The sequence below is a fragment of the Polypterus senegalus genome, chromosome 5, assembly GCF_016835505.1.
Source record: "Polypterus senegalus isolate Bchr_013 chromosome 5, ASM1683550v1, whole genome shotgun sequence".
In the NCBI taxonomy this organism is placed as follows: domain Eukaryota; kingdom Metazoa; phylum Chordata; class Cladistia; order Polypteriformes; family Polypteridae; genus Polypterus; species Polypterus senegalus.
Window position 1 is genome coordinate 172,786,518 of NC_053158.1, and position 22,674 is coordinate 172,809,191.

The window sequence follows — 22,674 nt, forward strand, 5'->3', positions numbered from 1 at the left end:
GTATAGTTCTCTCAGGGATCTACAGAGTCATGCGCACCGTATCATGCCAAAGAGTTGCTGAACTGGAGTCTATCCTGGTAGTACTGAATGCAAGTTCAGAAACAGTCGCCTGTCCATTGTAAGAGTGATTGACGTACACAAATACACACAGGACCACCTTAGAATAACCAGTTACCCACACATAAATAAACTATGGGGATGTGTGAAGAAAACTGGAGAAATAAGAAAAATATCCATGCAGATACAAGCAACATTCTACAATCTTCTAAATTATTGGCTGCCTAATATCAGTGGGTCTTCGCAGTTTTACAAATATCAAATACAAGTATTAAATACTATTACTTTGTAATATTCCATTATAGTTGCAAACCCAGTAAAAAGTCCCTGATATAAAATATCTCCAATATATTTATATATTCAGTCGTAATTATTCTTCAATGATCTCCTGGCACTTTATATGTCAATACTGATTTTATACATTTTTTGATACTTGTTGTTAAAAGGTTACATAAAATAAGAATGTCCTGCTCTTTATCTCAAATAAAAATGTGTTAACACCACAGTGTTAGCCAAGTGCCCCTAAGCTGTTCATCTCTGATTCTGCCCAGCACCTCTAACAGAGTCTCTGGAGTTCAGACGGGATGTGTTTGTAATACGAGAGAGTGTACAAAAAATCAATATCATCACTGCATTACATCTGTAAGCTGTTTCTTCGAAATTGCCTATGTATACAGTAGATGATGTTCAACTGCTCATAGAAAATGAATGTCAGAGAAACCAGAAGAAAATCAATAAAATAGCTCCGGCAGTAATGTTACATTTTTATTTTGTCATACCTAAAAAAAAAAAGTAAACCCCCACAGATTTACATAGTTTAAAACAGGGTGTCAAGTGGAATATTGTCTAGGGCCGGAAATAGCTATTTCTATACCTGACATGGGGTGGAATCCAACAACAAACAACTTCCATAAATTTGTTTAGAAACAAAACACAACTACAGTTGCTCTTAGCTCATCACAATTTCATATTCTTTCTCACGTCTCTCTTGAAAGTGTCTTCTTTCTTGTTTGGTTTTCTTTTCCTGGACAATGCAGTGCATTTGCAAACTCGCAAGTGGTCATGGGAAACAAAATCAACATTGTGTGGAAATAAATTACAGCACCAGTGCCGGCTTTAGCATTTTTTGCTGCCTTCGGTGAAGATACAAATGCCTCCTGCCTCCCATAATTTTCAATAAATAACAACTAGCAGTTTACTACAGATATTAGGTAAATTTGAATTGGCTTTTTAGGACTGAGTATGTTTAATGTGAAAACATATATAAATATAACAACATAATATAGTAACTAAGTTAACTGATTGATGGTAGTTCAATTTTGCAAAAAGAATACAGTTTAAAAAAATAAACAACTCATGTTAATACTAAGATATAATAATAATAACATAAAATAAGGTACAATATACATATATTAAATATGCAATTCAAAAAATGCTAGAGTTATAAAGTGTATGCTGATCAGTTCGCCGATTAGGCTCATGGCCAGTCTCACCATCTAGGCTTTAAGTAATACAATGAAAGCGTGAAAGTTCATTGGTCATCAAGCCTTGATACTCATCAGTTTTAATCACTTCTTGAAGGAAACATCTAATAGTTGATACTTAATATATGTGATTGGCCATTATCAAAAGCTATTCATTGATCTTACTTGTGCAGCACAGTAGTTTAGTTGGGTCTGTATAGCACAGTATATTTAGGTAGAAATCATAAACGCTGTGGGAACGAATTTAGAGAAATTTCATTCTTTCAGGTTTTGAAAAAAAGTAGAGGGGAAAAAGATGAATCAGGAAAGCAGACCAATGTGACAAATTTGGTTGTGAAATTGAATAACAAGAACTGGTTCTTCATTTGTCACATTGTAAGACTGACTGGGTTGCTGGTGACGATTCTGTGACGGACATACCAGCTGATAAACTTGGGATGTGATGGCAGAACTGTGTGTCCCCTGCCTGGTTTGAGGCTGCTGTTTGTGAGAGTCTCCTTAAGACAAGTATGTAACTAAGAAGCCTAATTTAAGATGAAATGGTGAAGATGCTATCTTGTATTTTTTTTTTTAAACTTCACAACATTAAAGACAGTCATCCATTTCTGAGCCATTACTTTTTCTGGAGTCTGATTGCAAGAAATTTTAAAATAAAAAAGGGAAATGTGAATGTGCACTACTGAGAATACTTGTCAGGGTGAGGGCAGAACAATTGAGGGGACAATCGGCAAACATAAGGAAAATGGTGAGAAATAACAGGGCTGTTGTCAGTTATCTCATAGATGCAAAGTGGAGCAGCATCACTAACACCTGTACCATAAACACACATCTAAATATTTTCGTATGAATATTATTCGTAGTAACAATATAACATTACCTCGACCATAGAGTGGTACAATGGAAACTGCTACTGTTTCAAAGTTTCAGGAGACTCCATGACTCTTCTTTCATGTCCATATATTTTTTCTGAACACTGCTGTTTTCCTCTCACAGCTTAAAGACAATGCAGTTTATGCCTACTGGTAGCCTTTTATGAATAAGTGTACAGTACCGTATTGTGGGCTGGCGCACTGTCCAGGGATGTTTACTGTTTTTCTATTGAGGGCTTTAGTTGGCTTTGATGATAGGCTTTGGCCTCATAAGACCCTGCTATTCAATTAAGTGGGTTTAAATAAGAATGGGCGGATGACTCATTAATTCCCAAATTGTCATATATAATAATAAAATATTCATTACTTATTACCTTTTTCACTAAAACATATACTGTAAATGGATGACCAAGTAATTTATGGTGAACTATGCACAGTTTGATGATATCCTGTTAAAAATATAAGTGACAGGTATGCAGTGAGCTGAATATAAAAGGAAATATTTTTCTCTAAAAATAAACAAAGAGGCTAATAGAACACAAGAGGACTAATTAACAAAGCCCACTGGCAATATGAACTTTCCTTCTTGGAATGATACGTTAAACATCATTATTTTTGTACATTTAGCCATCCTACTTTGTTCTATGGTTTGATGACAGTGTTCTTTTTGTCTACTCTACAAATCTTTTTTAGTGTTACCAGATTATATGAAGTCCCATATAATAGAGCTGTCTACAGTACATTGATTTCTTGTCAAAATGACTGCACAGAGCAGATGATAGACATATTATTTTATCTCCTTAATTCTGAGGGGACTTGTGTCACTCAAAAGGAGTTGTCAAGCTCAAGTGGCCTGACTGAATCTGTTGTTCAAAAGCAAAATTTTTATTTTAGTAATGACAATAATTCTATTTTCCAGGTAACAAAAAAAGGTAATAGATAACACATAATACACATTTAGGGTCAGAGACATGTTTAGATTTCCTAATATTTTCAGATAAATATATAAAAAAGGGAGTTTGTAAAATTAGAGATAGATGTGTTATATCTATGGACGATTGTTACCTATCTATCTATCTATCTATCTATCTATCTATCTATCTATCTATCTATCTATGACTTACTATTTCTTAGAACACTGGAATAATTATAATCATGGTGAATCTTTTGGTATTTTCTCTACTACCATAGTTTTCATTTTATTATTAGTAAAATTACATAGAATTTTCATGATGTTGATCTACAGTGTTAAAGTCACGCTTGAAAGCATACATATAATTGCTCTGTGTCAATATCTCTCAGTTGGTCCTGCTACCTCACCTCTCTTCATCTTGTTCAACACTTTAGCTGCCTCATTTCTCAATGGTCCTTAATTCCCTACCTGTTCTCATTAACACCACTGTTTAATTTGTTCTCTTTAATCAGCAACTTCTCCTTGTACTTCACCCAAGTGTTCTTAAGTCTGTTACAATCAAATTCAATGTTCCACTTGGAATTTTTAAGCAATTCACACTGATAACATCTTGTAATGCATTAGCTGTTTGCTCTAATATACTGAATATATTCTTTCTTTACTTTACTCAGAAGTCATCTGAAATCTCTTGCCCTTATGATACTTTCTTTCTTTAGTACCAAACTAACCCTTCTGTCCCTTGAAGGAAAGTTTCTTCTCCGTAATTGTTTTTCAGACATCTGAATTCCAGAACCCACTTGTACTTTACTGGCACCTTTTATCTGATTAAAAATTTCAAACAGACATTTTTCTATTTTGTATTCACCTTGTTTTCTCTAAAAGCTTCACTTGCTGGCGCTGTCAATGTCCACATAAATTTACTTTGCACAGCCTCCTGATTCAGCTTCTAAATTTTCAGTCTCTCTATATGCTTTCCAACACTTCTCAGTCTCTCATTCTCGTAATAGGAAGCTTTCAATTTATCTGCCCACAATGTGATACTGATATAGTTAATATCTCTGCATTTTCTTAGAAAATGCTCGTCATTTAAAAGTAGTCTGTCTTAATCCTGAAACCATCTAATTTAAATGTTACCTTATTTTTACGTTTCTTCTCGGGTAAAGTGTTGCACAATAATTTCCACTGCCATCTCAAAACTCCAGAATCCTCACAACCTTTCTGACATTAAAGCACAAATTCTCTCAGCTCGATCTTTCACAAATTTATTGAGGTCACCACCCTGCACAGCTGTCTCTCTCTGCAGCACCCCGTGTTCAAACAGAAACAATCTACCTTTAACACATCTTTTACTTTATTATATCTGCCATGATGTATGGTCACAGACAGATGATTAGATACCTAAACCTTCTTAATCCAATTCATGGCCATAGAAGGTTGGAAACATTATATGCATTTAATTATCATTATCATTCATGGAGGCTCAGAAATCTGTACTAAACCCTACTTTCTCTGCTATTCTTTTTCTGATTTTCTGTGGTGGCGATCTGCACCACCACCACCCGATCAAAGCACCGTGATATCCCTACATTGATGGATTAAAGGCCAGAGGTCCACATGACCATTATCATCAAGTTCTTCCATGTGAAGCCTGAAAACCATGAAGAATGATTGAGATCATTTTTGTTAGGTACAGTAGAATGCATAGAGGAGGCTGGGCAGTCTTGTGGCCTTGAAACCGCTGCAGATTTTGTTTTTTTCTCCACCCGTTTGGAGTTTTTTTTTTTTTCTGTCCTCCCTGGCCATCGGACTTTAATTTTACTCTATGTTAGTTAGTATTGCCTAATTTTATTTTTTCATTTTGTCTTTTTTCTCTTTCTTTATCCTGTAAAGCACTTTGAGCTACATCATTGGTATGAAAATGTGCCTCACTACAGACCAAGAGTGAGGGAGCTACCTACAACCACACACTCATTCAGGAAGTGGTTCCCTGTGGCAGAACAGGCTCTGAGAGACTGCTTTGGAACTATGGACTGAGATATCCTGCAGGGGTCACATAGTGAGAACATTGAGGAGGTTGTTGACTGCACTACTGACTACATCAACTTCTGTATGGACATTGTAGTTCCAGTAAGAACAGTACGCTGCTATGCTAACAACAAGCCATGGATTCCAAGTGACATCAAGGGCCTTTTGAACCAGAAGAAAATGGATTTTAAATGTGGTGATCAGCATGAGCTCAAGCGCATGCAGAAAGAACTCCGAGTCCAGCTCTGGGTGGCGAAGGAGCAGTACAGGAGAAAGCTGGAGCAAAAGTTGCAGAATAACAGCATGAAGGAAGTGCAGGATGGAATAAAGATCATCACTGGCTGCAGCTCGAAGCGGGGTGCCTCCATCAAGAGAGACCGGGAGAAAGCAAACCTGATGAACAACTTCTTTAACAGGTTTGACCACCCTAACCTACTCTCACTCTTATCTCAGAGTACTGCATCCTCCACCCATCCTTCTGCTGATACCAGTGTAGGAGAGAGTTTCCTCCCACTCACAATTACAGCAGCCCAGGTAAGCAGCTGAGCTGAGGAGACTTCGTGCCAGCAAAGCAGTAGGTCCAGATGGAGTATCACCACGACTGTTGAAGGCCTGTGCGTTTGAGCTGGAGAGTCCTCTACAGCGCGTCTTCAAACTGAGCCTGGAACAGGGGAGAGTCCCGAGGCTTTGGAAAACATCTTGCATCACCCCAGTCCCAAAGGTATCACGTCCTGGTGAGCTGAATGACTTCCATCCTGTCGCTCTATCGTCACATGTGATGAAGACCATGGAGAGGCTGCTGCTTCACCAAATGAGGCCACAGGTCCGTCACACCCTCGACCCTCTGCAGTTGGCATACCAGGAGGAGGTGGGAGCGGAGGATGTCATTATCTACATGCTACACCAATCCCTCTCCCACTTGGACAAAGGCAGTGGTGCAGTAAGAATTATGTTTCTGGAGTTCTCTAGCTCCTTCAACACCATCCAACCTCTACTCCTTAGGGACAAGCTGACAGAGACAGGAGTAGATTCATACCTGGTGGCATGGGTCGTGGACTATCCTACAGACAGACCTCAGTATGTGCGTCTCGGGAACTGCAGGCCTGACACAGGAGCACTGCAGAGGACTGTGCTTTCTCTGGTCCTGTTCAGCTTATATACATCGGACTTCACTGCTATCGTGGGCTGCACCAGGAGTGGGCAGGAGAAGGAGTATAGGAACCTAATCAAGGACTTTGTTAAATGTTGCAACTCAAACTACCTACAACTGAACACCAGAAAAACCAAAGAGCTGGTGGTGGATTTTAGGAGGCCCAGGCTCCTCCCAGACCCCGTGACCATCAGAGGTGTCCTTGTGCAGAGGGTACAGACCTATAAATACCTGGGAGTGCAGCTGGATGATAAATTGGACTGGACTGCCAATACTGATGCTCTGTGTAAGAGGGGACAGAGCCAACTATACTTCCTTAGAAGGCTGGCGTCCTTCAACCTCTGCAATAAGATGCTGCAAATGTTCTATCAGACTGTTGTGGCGAGCGCCGTCTTCTACGCGGTGGTGCGCTGGGGAGGCAGCATAAAGAAGAAGGATGTCTCACGCCTGGACAAACTGGTGAGGAAGGCAGGCTGTATTGTAGGCACAGGGCTGGACAGTTTGACATCCATGGCAGAAAGACGGGCGCTGAGCAGGCTCCTGTCAATCATGGAGAATCCACTGCATCCACTAAACAGGATCATCTCCAGACAGAGGAGCAGCTCCAGCGACAGACTGCTGTCATTGTCTTGCTCCACTGACAGACTGAGGAGATCGTTCCTCCCCCATTCTATGCGACTCTTTAATTCCACCTCGGGGTAAACGTTTTCATTATATAATGTTATTGTCTGTTATACCTGCCTTGCACTCTCCATCTTGAATTTTTTTAACTTGCACTGAATTTTTATTACTCTTTAATCAATATTGTTCTTATCAGTATGCTGATGTGGAATATGTGAATTTCCCCTTGGGCATTAATAAAGTATCTATCTATTCATCTATCTATCTATATAAATAAATGTTGTTGTTGTTGTTAAAACTAATGTACACTCATATATCATTGTCTCAATTACTTTCTCCACCATCATTGGCTTAATTTCTTTCTCTGTTATAGAAACTTGCACCACCTACAGTAGCCATAAGCAATCTCACAGTGTAAACAGATTTCTCCAGAGCCACATATCACAATCCTCATTGTTTTTTGGCATATCTCTTCTTATTTGCCACATTGCCTTCACCTTTTTGTATACCAAACCAAGTTTCCCAGAATGCATGTTAGTTCAGTATTATCTTAAAACTGGGTTAGATTCAACAGTGGTGTGACTGGGTTTACAAGTTTCTTTTTGTTGTTACCAGTGAGGTATGTTCTTGTGGCACTTTCATCTAACCATACTTTGTGTCATCTTAGGGGTACTAAAGAAGAAATCCTAATACTGGGTGTGTTTTCTGATGTCAGTCTCACTTAGTAACCTGTATGTCACAATGAGGAAACATCTCTGACTTCTAATCACAGGTCAGAAAGGTTCAGTTGTTGAGAAAGTATTAAAAAAAGATAAAAACATTATTAGCAATGTTCCTGCGAACATTGGGTGTCAAGGCAGAGTAATGCTTGTACATGTAATCATTATTCCATACTTGACTACCCAGCTGTCTACAGTGACTGAAAAATTGTTTGGCCCACAAGAACCTTTTTCAAATTTTACTGAGGCAAAATTTAAATACAAGACAGATTCAATGAGAATTATTCTATCAGTGATCTTTTTGTGTGCAGAACTTTGCACATTCTATCAAATCAAAAGGTCACATGGCCAGAGTCTATCCCAGAGTCAGAAGACACAAGAGAGAAAACTAGTTCACCAAAACGCCCCAGTTACACACACTCACAAGGGGCCAGTTTGAAACTGCCAGCTAACTTGTATATTTTCACTTGTGAGAGGAAAATGAAAACGCACATAGACACAGGGAAACACATTGGCTCTCATAAATAATGACTCAGCATGGAATTTAAACCCAGCACTATGGATCCATGGATTGACAGCAGTACCCTCTTTGCAGATTAAAGGAGTGTTATGCAATAATTTACAAAAAATAAAAATTAGAAATAATCCATTAAACTAGAACATGTTCACTTCATAGCTGCCAATCAAAATTTCCTCATTAGTAGGAAATTGGTGTATCACATGCTTCAAATTAATCTGTAAGGATCTTTCTCTAATGTCTCAAAACTTTAATTTGCTTATTTGGCTGATGTCTTTATCCATGGTGACTGACAACATTTGAGACAACATTTCTTTTGTTTATCTCTGTTGAAGCACACACAGGTGAAGTAAATTGATGGCCACACAGTGTCAGCAGAATTCACAACTTCCAGTCCAAAGCCTTAACCACTATACTACACTGCCTGCAAATTAAAGGTTGCTCAGTGTAGTTCGTTGTACAAAAGTATTGAAAATGTATAACTATTAATATACTGTTGAGGTCTGATCATCTCCATAAACTTAATAGTTAAGTACAGTAAGAAGGACACATCTTAAGGCTAATTTTTTGTTCCGCATTGACTCTTTTCTATAGCTATGCATGTAGGCTGTGTCACTGAAAGCAGTTCATACTTCTGTGTCATGTGCTGTGATGAATGTTAGTTGGTGATGTTTGTAGTACATAAGAAAAATGAATAATCCATTACTATACTGACAAGCTTTTGCCCTCCAGAGTCACTGCTCCTCTTGCTACACATTTTTTTCAGTAGGCGAACAAATTTGTCCCTCGCATATTTTCCATTTTTTCATATATTTGCCAACTCTGAAACCGGAAGACAAACAGAAATAGATTTCAGTGAATACATAGTTACCAAACTGGCCAATCACAGTTGCAGTTTTCTGCATAGAGTTTGTGCCGGTGCAATGCGTAGACACATTTTTGATGAGGTATGTGTTACGCAATGCCATATATATATCATAAGTGATGTAGACTATGGCATAGACTCAACAAAGAAGTATAAAAATCAACCTTTCAATCAATGTCACATTACGTGACATCTAGTTGGAGAGGATGTCAAACTTGATGACCAAGGCCTGAGAATGTCAATTTACATGACTAAAAATCACTGGGGATGTCAAATTACATGAGTGTGTGATGACTTTCCAACACAGATTTCTGATTTCCAGCGTTTTGTGAGCTCATCCCCTTTACTAATAGCAATGACATGCTGCATGATGGAGCTGATTCCATGATGAGTTTAAATATATGGTGAGTTTAGCATAAATCACTGCTTTTAATTTTTTTCCATTCTATTATGGTACGTAAAGCACAAGACAGACAAGGGTCTCTTCTGTGTGCGACTTCCTTATTCCTTTCAGCTGCATTATACGCATTGTTCATCCAGTTGAGCAATTTTTGGTTACTGTTATATTACTTTTCGTGTCTTTATTCTATTTATTTTTTTCTTATTTTGTAATTGTATGCCGTCATTTTAAATGAGCTTATTGTATGTTCTGTGGGTGGTACCCAAAATGGCAGGGCCACTCTGATGTCAACCCAACTGAATACACTACTGTTGAATCTCGCTTCTAAAGCCAGAAGGAGAACTCTGCAGCAGCGATGTCAGAGTGGCCTCACCTCCTGTGGCATCACCTATACAGTACAGGGAAGAGCAGAATAACCAAAGGGAATGTATATAAATAACAAATAGTATAAAACTCACAAAAATAACATAAAAACATGAAAAATAATAATTCAAAATTAACAAAGACAACCATAACACAGAAAATAAATACAGGTCAAGAAAAATCCCTGGTTGTAACACAACAGCTTTCATGATCACAGAACCTGCCCCTACAGCTCAAGACAAAATCAAACCTATTTAATTTTTGTTGAGGTGAGTCATAGACTGGTTGGATTAAGTTGTTGGGTATGACACACTACACGACGGGCCAAGACTTGCTAGGATTATGAAAATGAAGTCTACAACTGAGAATCTCTGAAAAAGTTGTGTAATATGACATTGCCTTTAGGGAAACAACTACAACGCTAATTATGACTCTGAATGAGGTATTGAGCAGCTTTAATTAGAAATGATGTGCATGGATCAACAATCTCCAAGGCATTCCACAGAAATGGTCAGCATAGGTGATTAATAAAGAAGAAGCTCTTGTTTGCATAAGCCCATACCATTGCTGAAAAATGTCACCTAGACTATACTACAAATATGTTGCAGTGACTCTTATAGTCTGATGAAACTATGCTAAAAAGTATTTATGGGGTGAATTGAATACTTTGATTTAACCAGATCACCTCATCCTCACTTTAAACAGTAGTATAGTAAAATCATATTACAGGCATGCTTTTCATCAACAGCAACTGGCAGAAAATGCTGGAAAAAACATTGACACCCTGCAAGAACAGCAAAACTGAGGAAAAATATGTATTTCAGTTGGACAATGATTTGAAGCACACTGTGTGTGCAACACTACAGCGGCTTAGAAGGAAGGAAATGTACAGTATATCTGTTTATAAGCCCATCAAAAATCTACAGGAAAACCTCTATAATTACAGTCCATCACCATTCAAAAAATCTGACACAGCTAGAGCAATCTCACAAATAGGAATGAACACATAATGCTCCATCAAGGCATGCGAGGTTAATAGAGGCTTACCAGAAAATGATTACAGCTGTCAGAGGTGGTCAGACCTGGATGGCAGGGGGATGACATGAGTATTGCGTCTGTATTTATTTTTTTGTTTTAGGTGGGGCTCTCAGAATAACTGTACCAAAAAAGTCCCTAATTTAATGTATCAAAATATTAAGCTGCAAGACTGATAAATACGAAGATGAAGGCTGAATATTTTTTCAGGGTACTGTATACCAAGAAATCCATTTAGACAATAAATGCTTCATAACTATGAATAATTACTAAGTAATTACATAGATGATTACAGAATAATTACTTGGTAATTAAACACAAATTAAATGGTGTAAAATAATGTATTACCAGTTATTTTTCTAAGGTGTTTACCTGTCAGTACATAAATACTAATAAACAATCAAAATTCCATGACAGCACCTAATCTGGCCTGAACACCTTCCTAATTATTGTAATCTATTCCTACTGACAAGAGCAATTTCCTGAGTGACCTTCCAAAATTTAGAATGATGCATAAAATATGTTTATTTGTTGTGTAATTACAGAAGACATGCACATAAACATTATACAGATAATCTTAATGTCAACTGTGACTTGTTATGCTAGACGTAAAATTAAAATATATGGTTTATGTCTTCCTGGCTACTTTGACATTATTTTCCCATTCAACCTTATTTCATTGATTTAAAATTTTTTTATTCCTTATGCCTACAGCGGGTTCCATGTGCAAGGGAGACAGCTTAATGGCTTTGGTGATGGTAATTACCTGCCAAACAGTTGGCACTATGTTCTAATAATCCCTTCCTGTCTCCTCCCTCTGCAAAACAGGAGATTGGCAGCCTGTTCATCGCTGATGTCACTTCCGTTGTCTGTCCACCTGAACCTGCCCCTTCCTGCTGCATGACCATATAACCTGGGAACAGGCCATCTAGCCTAAACTCGTGTCTAAGTAGATGTCTCTGCAATTATTGCATGATTTATGTTTTTTTAAAGCCTTCATTTATAAGTGGTCACCAAGGTGGTGCCCCAACTCTTTATCTTTGTCAGTTTCCTCTTTTACACAGGGTAGATTTCAGATTTTCAGTAAGTGATCTCGTATCTATCTTGAGTGAACTGACGCTAGTGGTTGGTAATATATTGCTGTCCACTTAAAGTTGGATCAGAGGGAACTGATCAATGAGAGAGATGTGGGAGTCTTGTAGGACATTTTACAAGTCAGCACATACTAAGAAAAAGGGTGAACTGGAGTATTTCCATATTTAAAGCAAGTTGGATCATCTGGTATACAAACAGATACATGCTGTTGACCATTTAAAAGGAAATTTGAACTTAGAGGTACAGGGACACCAGAAAGTGACTGAAGAAACCTGATGGCTTTAAACTTTGAAGTTCATCATCACCTAACAGCAAAAGGATCCTTAAAAATTCCAAAAGTAACATATAGACAGTGTCTGAATGGCAATGGTAGTTTCTAGTCAGGGCTCATCTTCAGTAGAGTACTAAACTAACTAAAGGAAAGATAAGGAAAGGAAAGGAAGGAAGGATACCAATGTGAGGGTGAGAAAGAGAGATCAGGAAATGAAAGGTCACATCATAATATGCAACTTTTCCAGCAATTTTCAGTTGTAGCCTTCATTTGCATAATCTCAGTCCATCTAGTCAACAACTTGACTTTGAGCTACATCATTTGTATGAAAATGTGCTATATAAATAAATGTTGTTGTTATTGTTGTTCTTTATAATATAAAAGCTGTTTAAATTTTGTCTTTAATTGTAGGGGCAGGTTTTGTGTGCATGAGAGCTGACAATCAGTGAAAGTTCATCCGGAAATACAATTCAGCAGCAAGAAATATGGAACACAGGAGCTTCGGAAATCACCAAAAGAAGAGAAGCTCACTTGTCTGCTGTGTGGTGTTTTACAAACCATGATAAAATGTAAAAAAGAAAAAAGGGGTAGAGACTGCAGCTGAACTTTCCATATCTATTAGCAACCAGGGTGGTGCCCCAACTCTTTGACGCTGTTGTGTCTCATTTTACAGTATATAAAATACATTAAAGAACAGCTGTAAATCTTACAGGAAAAGGTAAATGCAAAAAGAAGGATTATTTTCATGCCAAAAATAAAAGGAAGCTGTCCAAAAACACCTGAAGTGAGTTGATTTTCTACAAAAAATTCAGGCACGTATTCATTACAAAATTTGTAAACTATTAAAGATTTAGGTAAGAATTTAATCAACAGAAATGCTTACGGTAATCGGATACCACAAAATCCTGATATTCCACTTTGGGCATCTGGAAGGAATCAAGAGATCTCCGCACATTGTCATTGGTCTCCAAATATAAAATCTCTGCTAAGGAAAAAAAAAAACATATTTTCAGTGACCTATTGTCAGTGATGTTTTACCATGCACAATAAAACAACAGGTATAATGTAATAATCCTGATTTGATTTCTTTTTTTGAGCAATCAATGAGCTTCTATGATGCAATTCAGCAAACATCTAAAAAATATTCCTGTGTTAAACATTCAGCAACCATTTAATAATTTAACAAAGGCTCATGACAAATTAAACCATTAGTTACTAATTACACAGAGTACATTTAGCAATTTATGATGACACAGTATTGCTATGCTACACTCATTGCACAGAAGCAATTAAAAAGGTACATATATTTTAAAAACAGTAGAATATGAATCAAGGAATGCTACACTGAAGTTTTATAATATAGCAGTGGACTGCAGTAGAGTATTTTGATTACAATGCTACAAACAAATGATATAGTGATGGATACATTGTTAAAGGAAAAACAACTAAGTATACATGGAGAGACTAAATGACACATCTTAGTTCTGAACAAAGAAGGTGACATGCAGAACTAATACAGGAGTTCAAAATAATACAAAAGCACTCATAATTGTGGTTAAACAGGACTTTTCTCACTTAATAGTAAATCATGTTGTCCATGCATGACATTGGTGAAAGTAAGGGCAAAGTAATTCCCACAAGAGGTCTTGAAATAAACTCCTATATTGACGTGAAACTAGTCATGAAGTTGAAGAGAACATTTTTGTAACTTTTAAAAAGTAGCAATCAAATACTGGTATAGCTTATCTTTTAGCTGATCAGACAAAGTTAATGTATTAAATGATCTCCTCTCACGTTTACAGCTATTTATGTAATAATGAATCAAAATATCAAGTACATTATCACAAAAAGCATTATGAAATTGTAAATGTAAGATAATTTTACATTTTGTTTTCCTCATAAACCATAAGCATGTTGTACTATACTGTACTATTCTTATTAATTTAGGTATGTTTACAAGCCTTAAATTTCACGCCGTTTGTCTTGCTCTCTCTCTCAGGGCTGGGGACCGACCTGTTCTTAACTTAATTTTTCTTTTGTAAAAACTTGATTGCTTTGTATGGATTGCAATAAAATTAATAATAATAAAAAAAATATATATCAAGTACATTATCACAAAAAGCATTATGAAATTGTAAATGTAAGATAATTTTACATTTTGTTTTCCTCATAAACCATAAGCGCGTTGTACTATACTGTCTGTAGGAGCAATGTGAGTAACAGTTTCTTTGTATTATGTATACAACAATAAATTTAAATGTGAACATGAACCTGAAACTTAGCCTGAAATGTAATACTGAATGCCTTAGTTGGTAAACACCAAAGAGCTTATCATGCACACACGTCTGGGGACCACCTTCCCGGCTCTAATAAGGTAAGCAATACCACCCTGGGACAAAGTGCCCAAGAAGGACGACTGACCCTAACCCCCAACCAAGAAAAACTCCACCCCTTCTGGTCTCCAGCATATAAAGCTGAGCCATTCCCGGGAAGCTGGCAATGTATGCAGGCTACCGCAGAGGATAGAGCTCTTACTACTAACTACATTGCTGCTGAACAAATCTATTTTTGTTTGAGCCATTGTTGGCTGTCTTTTGAGTTTATAATTAAATGGGGTTACCAGGGTGATAACCCAACCTTTCTTGGCTTATACGAGTTGTCTTCCTGCCCGGTCACCTCTTACAACAAAAATCAAAACTGTAAACCTTTGCATTATATAAAATTCTGAAAGGCATTATATAAGATTGATCAATGTGAAAGATGCTATATAAGAAAGACAGATAAATATTAGATTATGGTATAGCCAGGTTTTATTCCTTACTCATGCTTCTTTTATTTAAAATTATTATTTTCTTTTTTTGAGGTATAATGTCTTTGTATACTTTGCAAATGAATTGTATTTTTCAAATTGTATTACTTTGTTGTATGTTAATTATGTATTTATTAATTATTTCTTCTATGTATGTACATGTGGAACATAGAGGGTGGTCCCAGTTGTGGGAACGCCTCCAGCTTTACATAAGCATTAGTGATCGGACCCTGTGGCTTGTATTTCTGATTCTTCAGCTTCTTATTTGATTTTTGATTGCGTAAGTGTTATTTTCTTTATTATTTCCTGGTGGTGAATTTTGGCTCTGTTTAAATTATTTAGTTTTCTGGATTTTGGATTTGCCTTCATTTGCTTAAATTTGCCTTTTTAGGCATATCCCTTTTTGCCTTTAGCTTTTGTTCATGAATTTTGTTAACAAAATCTTTAAAATATATAGGCACTTTGTTTTTGTTATTTGGGATCAACAGTGTATTTGGTTTCCACTCATCTTTTCTTTTGATATGCACTACATTTGTTCTTAGGTCTGGTCCTTTTCCACCTGTACAGGCCAATAAGTGTGCAATAAGTTTGAGGCCAGACTGATTTTTCTTAAAAAAACATATTTGGAGCTTTGCGGCCTAGTTTTTGGGTAAACCTGGGCCCTGAGTATAGTGAAGCTCAGTTAAATCATAACATAGGAATCAAGACAATACATACTATATATAAATAGATGCTTCATTCATATGTAGTACTCATTAATTATGGTACCATGTTACATGTTGAATGGCACATGCAAGTAAGAATTTCACTGTACTTTGTATACATGACAATGCTTCTGTTTCTATAGGTTGTTGTTTTTGTTTATTTTTAATTTTTATTTCTTTTAGTTGATATAGTATGTGAATTGATAATCGTGGAGTGGCACAGTAGTGCAGTGGTAACGCTGCTGAATCACAGTATGGAAAATAGTGGTTCATGCCCTTTATGCTCCCTTCTTGGCATTTCCATGATCACCCAATGTTTGTGTGGGATTCCTCCGGGTGCTCCAGCTTCCTCCCACAGTCCAATGATATGCCGGTTAGGTAGATTGGTGTTGCTAAATTGGCCACAGTAAGTGTGTGGTATGTACATGTAAAGGAGTGTGTTCCCCTGCGATGAGCTAGTACTCTGTTTAGGGGGACAGTTTCTGCCTTGCACCTTATGCTTGTTGGGATAGGGTATAGCCCCTTCTCAGGATTAAGTGGGCACAGAAAATGGTATGGTATTAAATAATATTGTGCTGTCTCTTTAAATGTAATTATTTTCTTTGCGGGTAGCATTATGAGATATTCAGATTTTTTTATCTCTTAGCAATAATTCTTCTAAGCAAAAGCATGCATAGGAATATGGGTTTATTTATGTTGGACAAATTTCTTTGCAGTTACCTTTGTAGTATAATGTTCCTGATTATACAGTAGTCATTATTTGCTTCACTGCCCTGCAGCATTATTTTGTTTTGCATGTAGGCGCCACCATGATATCATTCCCATTACCAATACGCTGCTTCCAGTTGCCAAGGAACGTGGTTTTAGATGGTGCTATGTCTTACCTCATCAGTGCAAACCCTTAAATGCTGGTGCAACAATTCTTTTGCAATCTTGATTTAGATAAAGAATTCAAACGGACTCTAAGTTGAATTTCTAGTTCCTAAACTTCTAAACTATCGGTTTTCAAATTGACTTTGATTTTTGATTGGCAATTAGGCTTTATTGCACCAGGTTTTATCTTCTTGGGATTAACTTATTTATTTGGGCAGAAAAGATGACCACCCTGACCTCACCACTCTTGGGCGCTCCCTCTGGTGGCATAAGTAAGTTGAGAAGGCCTAGGAGTGGGAATTACGCATCTTTAGTGGCTTTTGTAAGTAGTATGTTTCTTGCTGTTAGTGTTCTCTGGTTTTCTGAAATTTTCTTACGTTGTATTAAAGATTCTACTTCTGGAGTTTGTATTCGGACTTTCTTTGCTTATGATTGCCTTTGTAGCAAATTCCTTTGTACCTCTTTTGAACTTTTCGTTGTTTTCCTTTTTAGTAAAATAAATCCTTTATGTTTATTAAGATTCTCAATTTGTTCTTTCTATAAAAGCCAAAGGTTTATGGTTATTCCTTTCCTTGTTGGGCTTTCGTTGGTTTTTAATACTATTACTTTGTTGTTTTTGCCAGTTCCCAATTTTTGAGCCTACTTCAGGTAGTTTTCTGGCCAGCTCCCTACCTTTTTTTGGAGGTCTCAGCTTATTTTGCCTTGGACGAAACTCCAGTATCACAACAACATATGTTTATCTGCCTAAACAGTTTGACCAAGAGTTATTAGGTGGGTTTTCTATCAGCAGGAATAAATAATTTGAGAAAGAAAGGATATTCCCAATAACGTATCCAACCTGACGCACCGCATGCCAGGGGTGGGAGCTACACAGGAGATCAGTATCTATTTTCTAAACCAAACTACTTAATTATTTGAGAAATACAATATTTAAAATGGCGGCACGGTGGCGCAGTGGGTAGCATTGCTACCTCGCAGTTTGGAGACCTGGGTTTGCCTCCCAGGTCCTCCCTTGCGTGGAGTTTGCATACTCCCTGTGTCTGCATGGGTTTCCTACGGGTGCTCCAGTTTCCTCCCACAGTCCAAAGACATGCAGGTTAGGTGGACTGGCGATCCTAAATTGGCCCCAGTGTGTGCTTGGTGTGTGTGCCCTGCAGTGGGCTGGCGCCCTGCTTGGTGTTTGTTTCCTGTGTTGGCTGGTTGGCTCCAGCAGACCCCTGTGACCCTTTGTTAGGATATAGCAGGTTGGATAATGGATGGATGGATATTTATAAACCAGGTAGGAGTATACAAAGTGGCACACTGCTGGGCACTTGGTTTGAATAATGAAAGCACACTGTATGTAATATGTAGCAGCAGGGAGTGGTATGTACACTGACCATTAACTATTTAGTACTAAATTATGAAGATTAATATTTAAGTTATTAAGTTTATATAATTTCATGTTAAATACAATTATCAGTTTTACTGCTTTTGATAGATGCTCATACAATGCAACTAATTTAATCTTTTGGTAAAGAGCTAAATAAAACACAATGAGAACAAAAAAAAAAACAAACAAAGGAAAAGAACTAATTAACAATTATGAGGACTTTAGGCTACTTATTATTTTACTTTAATTCTGAGTGATTTTTTTTTTAAAGTTAAAATGATTCTGAAAATAGATAGGGCGTGTTGAGTAATTCTAAAGATATTCAAATTAGATGGAACATTGCTCCATATTACAGCTTATTTAAAAGGATCCTTACATATAATTTTGGGTAAAAATGAAAACCTTAAACAACCCCATTAGTATTTAGGTCAAGTTTGAGAAACAAACACATATTGAGCTGTAATAATGTTTAAAAATGATGCCATTCTGCTCACTGTTGCAGACTGTAAATAATTCAGATAAACATCTGCAGGCTACCTGCAGGTTCTGCTTACATAAAAATCGGCTTTTCTATGACTGCTTACTGCGTTAAATCATTGGTCTTAGACAATACCGTGCCAGCAATGCCAAGGACCCAGTGGGAGAAAGATTATCTTGCTCAAGTAATTTTATCCTATTTTCAGATTAAATCAAGGAAATGATTGGCACATTTTGTGCCTGAGCTAGCACAAAAATAAACAAAAGCATATCTAACCTCTATCTTTACCTTACAAAGTAACACATTTTTACTTCTGCACTTATCTGATTAATGTGTACAACACATTTTCTCTACCAGAAGTTATTATGCTTTCATACACACACATATGTCAGTAGCCTTTAATTCAAAAGTAATTTACATTCAATGCGGCTTCACATTGTTTAATATCCATTTTATTCATACTGGATAAATGATAAATGCTGTAAACAAAAGATCAAGAATCCTGGTCATTCTAAAGCTGAATTGTTTAAAGAGTCAATGATGATTCACGACTCTGTGAGCATGTGAAGTGTGATACGATACAATGATAAAAAAAAAGTCAGACTGCATTCTTAGACGAACTAAGTGATAAGTTATTGTCTTTGTTTTAGTGACTTGGACATTTATTGCCATTAGGAGAGCATGTAATTATATTCAGGGAGTGTATTCAAAAATATGTATTGGGCCTCCGTCATTAAATTGTAAAAGACACTGCCAATTTTACGATGTTAGCACCGCTAACTATTGGATCCAATCCTGGGTTCGAATCCCAAATCTGGCCGTTGACTTTATGTTGTTTGCATGTTCTCCCCAATGTCTGTATCGGTTTTTCTAATTGGCCCCACTGTGTGTGTGTGTGTGAACCCTGAGACTGACTGACTAGTGCTCCACCCAGTATTAGTTTCCACCTTATGCTGTTGCTATTAGGATAGGCCCACAACACCCTAAACTGGGTGTGAGAATGTGATGATACTTCTTTATTAGATTTTACTTTAAAGTTTTAAATATTATACAAGGAATCACGAATTGTGATATAGCGGAAGAGTGAGGGATCAGATTACGAACAAAATGTTGTGGAGGGAGCGCAGGACTTCTATAGACCAGTTACAGACAAGTTGCTTTAATTAACCATTTGAGTTAGACTTGTGCATAGTCATTTGGCGCAATACTGCAGTTCGAACAATGTGCTAACATCAAGTTCATGGGCAAATTGGGGAAATGAGCTACCGATACGCTAGCGACACTACAGCCTGCCACACTAATTTATTAACTAATTATTCATGCATGTAAGAAACTCCTTTATTTCATTATAGGATTGCAAGGTGTTGAAACATATTTTGGTAGCTCTAGGACCAAGGCAGGAACCAAGCCTCGATGGGATGCTTATCCATTGTTCGTCTCTCTTTTATACATATCCATATACAGTGGTGTGAAAAACTATTTGCCCCTTCCTGATTTCTTATTCTTTTGCATGTTTGTCACACAAAATGTTTCTGATCATCAAACACATTTAACCATTAGTCAAATATAACACAAGTAAACACAAAATGCAGTTTTAAATGATGGTTTTATTATTTAGGGAGAAAAAATCCAAACCTACATGGCCCTGTGTGAAAAGTAATTGTCCCCTGAACCTAATAACTGGTTGGGCCACCCTTAGCAGCAATAACTGCAATCAAGCGTTTGCGATAACTTGCAATGAGTCTTTTACATCCGCTCTGGAGGAATTTTGGCCCACTCATCTTTGCAGAATTGTTGTAATTCAGCTTTATTTGAGGGTTTTCTAGCATGAACCGCCTTTTTAAGGTCATGCCATAGCATCTCAATTGGATTCAGGTCAGGACTTTGACTAGGCCACTCCAAAGTCTTCATTTTGTTTTTCTTCAGCCATTCAGAGGTGGATTTGCTGGTGTGTTTTGGGTCATTGTCCTGTTGCAGCACCCAAGATCGCTTCAGCTTGAGTTGACGAACAGATGGCGGACATTCTCCTTCAGGATTTTTGGTAGACAGTAGAATTCATGGTTCCATCAATCACAGCAAGCCTTCCAGGTCCTGAAGCAGCAAAACAACCCCAGACCATCACACTACCACCACCATATTTTACTGTTGGTATGATGTTCTTTTCTGAAATGCTGTGTTCCTTTTACGCCAGATGTAACGGACATTTGCCTTCCAAAAGTTCAACTTTTGTCTCATCAGTCCACAAGGTATTTTCCCAAAAGTCTTGTCAATTATTGAGATGTTTCTTAGCAAAATTGAGACGAGCCCTAATGTTCTTTTGCTTAACAGTGGTTTGCGTCTTGGAAATCTGCCATGCAGGCCGTTTTGCCCAGTCTCTTTCTTATGGTGGAGTCGTGAACACTGACCTTAATTGAGGCAAGTGAGGCCTGCAGTTCTTTAGATGTTGTCCTAGGGTCTTTGTGACCTCTCGGAGGAGTTGTCTCTGCGCTCTTGGGGTAATTTTGGTCGGCCGGCCACTCCTGGGAAGGTTCACCACTGTTCCATGTTTTTGCCATTTGTGGATAATGGCTCTCATTGTGGTTTGCTGGAGTCCCAAAGCTTTAGAAATGGCTTTATAACCTTTACCAGACTGATAGATCTCAATTACTTATGTTCTCATTTGTTCCTGAATTTCTTTGGATCTTGGCATGATGTCTAGCTTTTGAGGTGCTTTTGGTGTACTTCTCTGTGTCAGGCAGCTCCTATTTAAGTGATTTCTTGATTGAAACAGGTGTGGCAGTAATCAGGCCTGGGGTGGCTACGGAAATTGAACTCAGGTGTGATACACCACAGTTAGGTTATTTTTAACAAGGGGCAATTACGTTTTCACACAGGGCCATGTAGGTTTGGATTTTTTCTCCTAAATAATAAAACCATCATTTAAAAACTGCATTTTGTGTTTACTTGTGTTATATTTGACTAATGGTTAAATGTGTTTGATGATCAGAAACATTTTGTGTGACAAACATGCAAAAGAATAAGAAATCAGGAAGGGGCAAATAGTTTTTCACACCACTGTACATAGTCTCTACTGCTGTCAAATGCCTTGATCTCAATAATAATGGCCTTATATTGCCGTATGAAACCTAGTTCTGTTTTATTTGGGGAATAACATAATTTGTGTGCTGATATACTGTATGTAAACTACTGTATGTATGGTTTAACTGTTTCTGTTATTTCATCATAGAGCACTAATGGGCTGTAATTGATGGAAAATTTCAGGCAAAATGAATCATATTGAGTCTGGAGAAACTCCTTAGCTGGGCAACCTTTTGGACTAACTCATAATTAAAATGATTTATACAGTTGTAAAACCAGACATTATAAATTACAATACAGGAAGCATATTATAAAACAGATAATTTCACTTACAGGTAATATACAGAGACAATTAAAAATGTCAAAGAAAATTGTTACATTGTAAATACCAAACAGTATGTTCTACTGTAATATGATAAAAGTCCTCAAACTCTTTAGGAACAATCAGAGAAGGGTATGCGGGGACCTGATTCTGGCCATAAAAATCTGCAAAGGCATTGGCAAAGTTGAACCAGCACAATTGTATTAATTAACAAGGAAGTTGCAGATCCAAAGACATGGCTGGAAATCAGAGTGAAAGCCAGCATCAGAATTTTGGTATTGTGTCCAGTTGTTGAAGCAAATACCTTGATGAAATATAAAGAAATGTCTGCATGAGAGATTGGGACAACTCGGCCATTAACTAACAAGTCAGATAAACTAGTGGTCTCTTCTTGGGGGCTAAAATTTCTTACACATTCATTCATTCTCTGAATTCAGGCACAATAGGTAACAGGGCACTCAATTAAAAGGAACCATCATACTGGACTAATGTAAAGTCACCAGGTAGCGTTACCTTCATCTCTTAGGAATGTGAGAGGAATACCAGTGTAATGGTATCAATACTTGTAAAGTCAAAATTCTTAATTGTATGTCCAACCAACATGCAACGTGTTGTCACTCTCCGGTGCTATGATAAACACGAAAGTAAGTACTG

The 22,674-nt window shown here is 37.3% G+C and overlaps 1 protein-coding gene across 2 annotated transcripts in view; it reads right to left on the reverse strand.

Moving 5' to 3' along the window:
* dpp6a (dipeptidyl-peptidase 6a) overlaps window positions 1-22,674 on the reverse strand; it is a 937,255-nt gene that overhangs the window by 30,559 nt on the left and 884,022 nt on the right. Inside the window, exon 18 of one of the 2 annotated variants that reach the window (XM_039753634.1) lies at window positions 13,268-13,366. In XM_039753634.1, coding sequence (XP_039609568.1) covers window positions 13,268-13,366 — 99 coding nt within the window. Of the gene's footprint in view, window positions 1-13,267; window positions 13,370-22,674 lie in introns of both variants that reach the window. The other variant, XM_039753633.1, reaches the window with a different exon arrangement.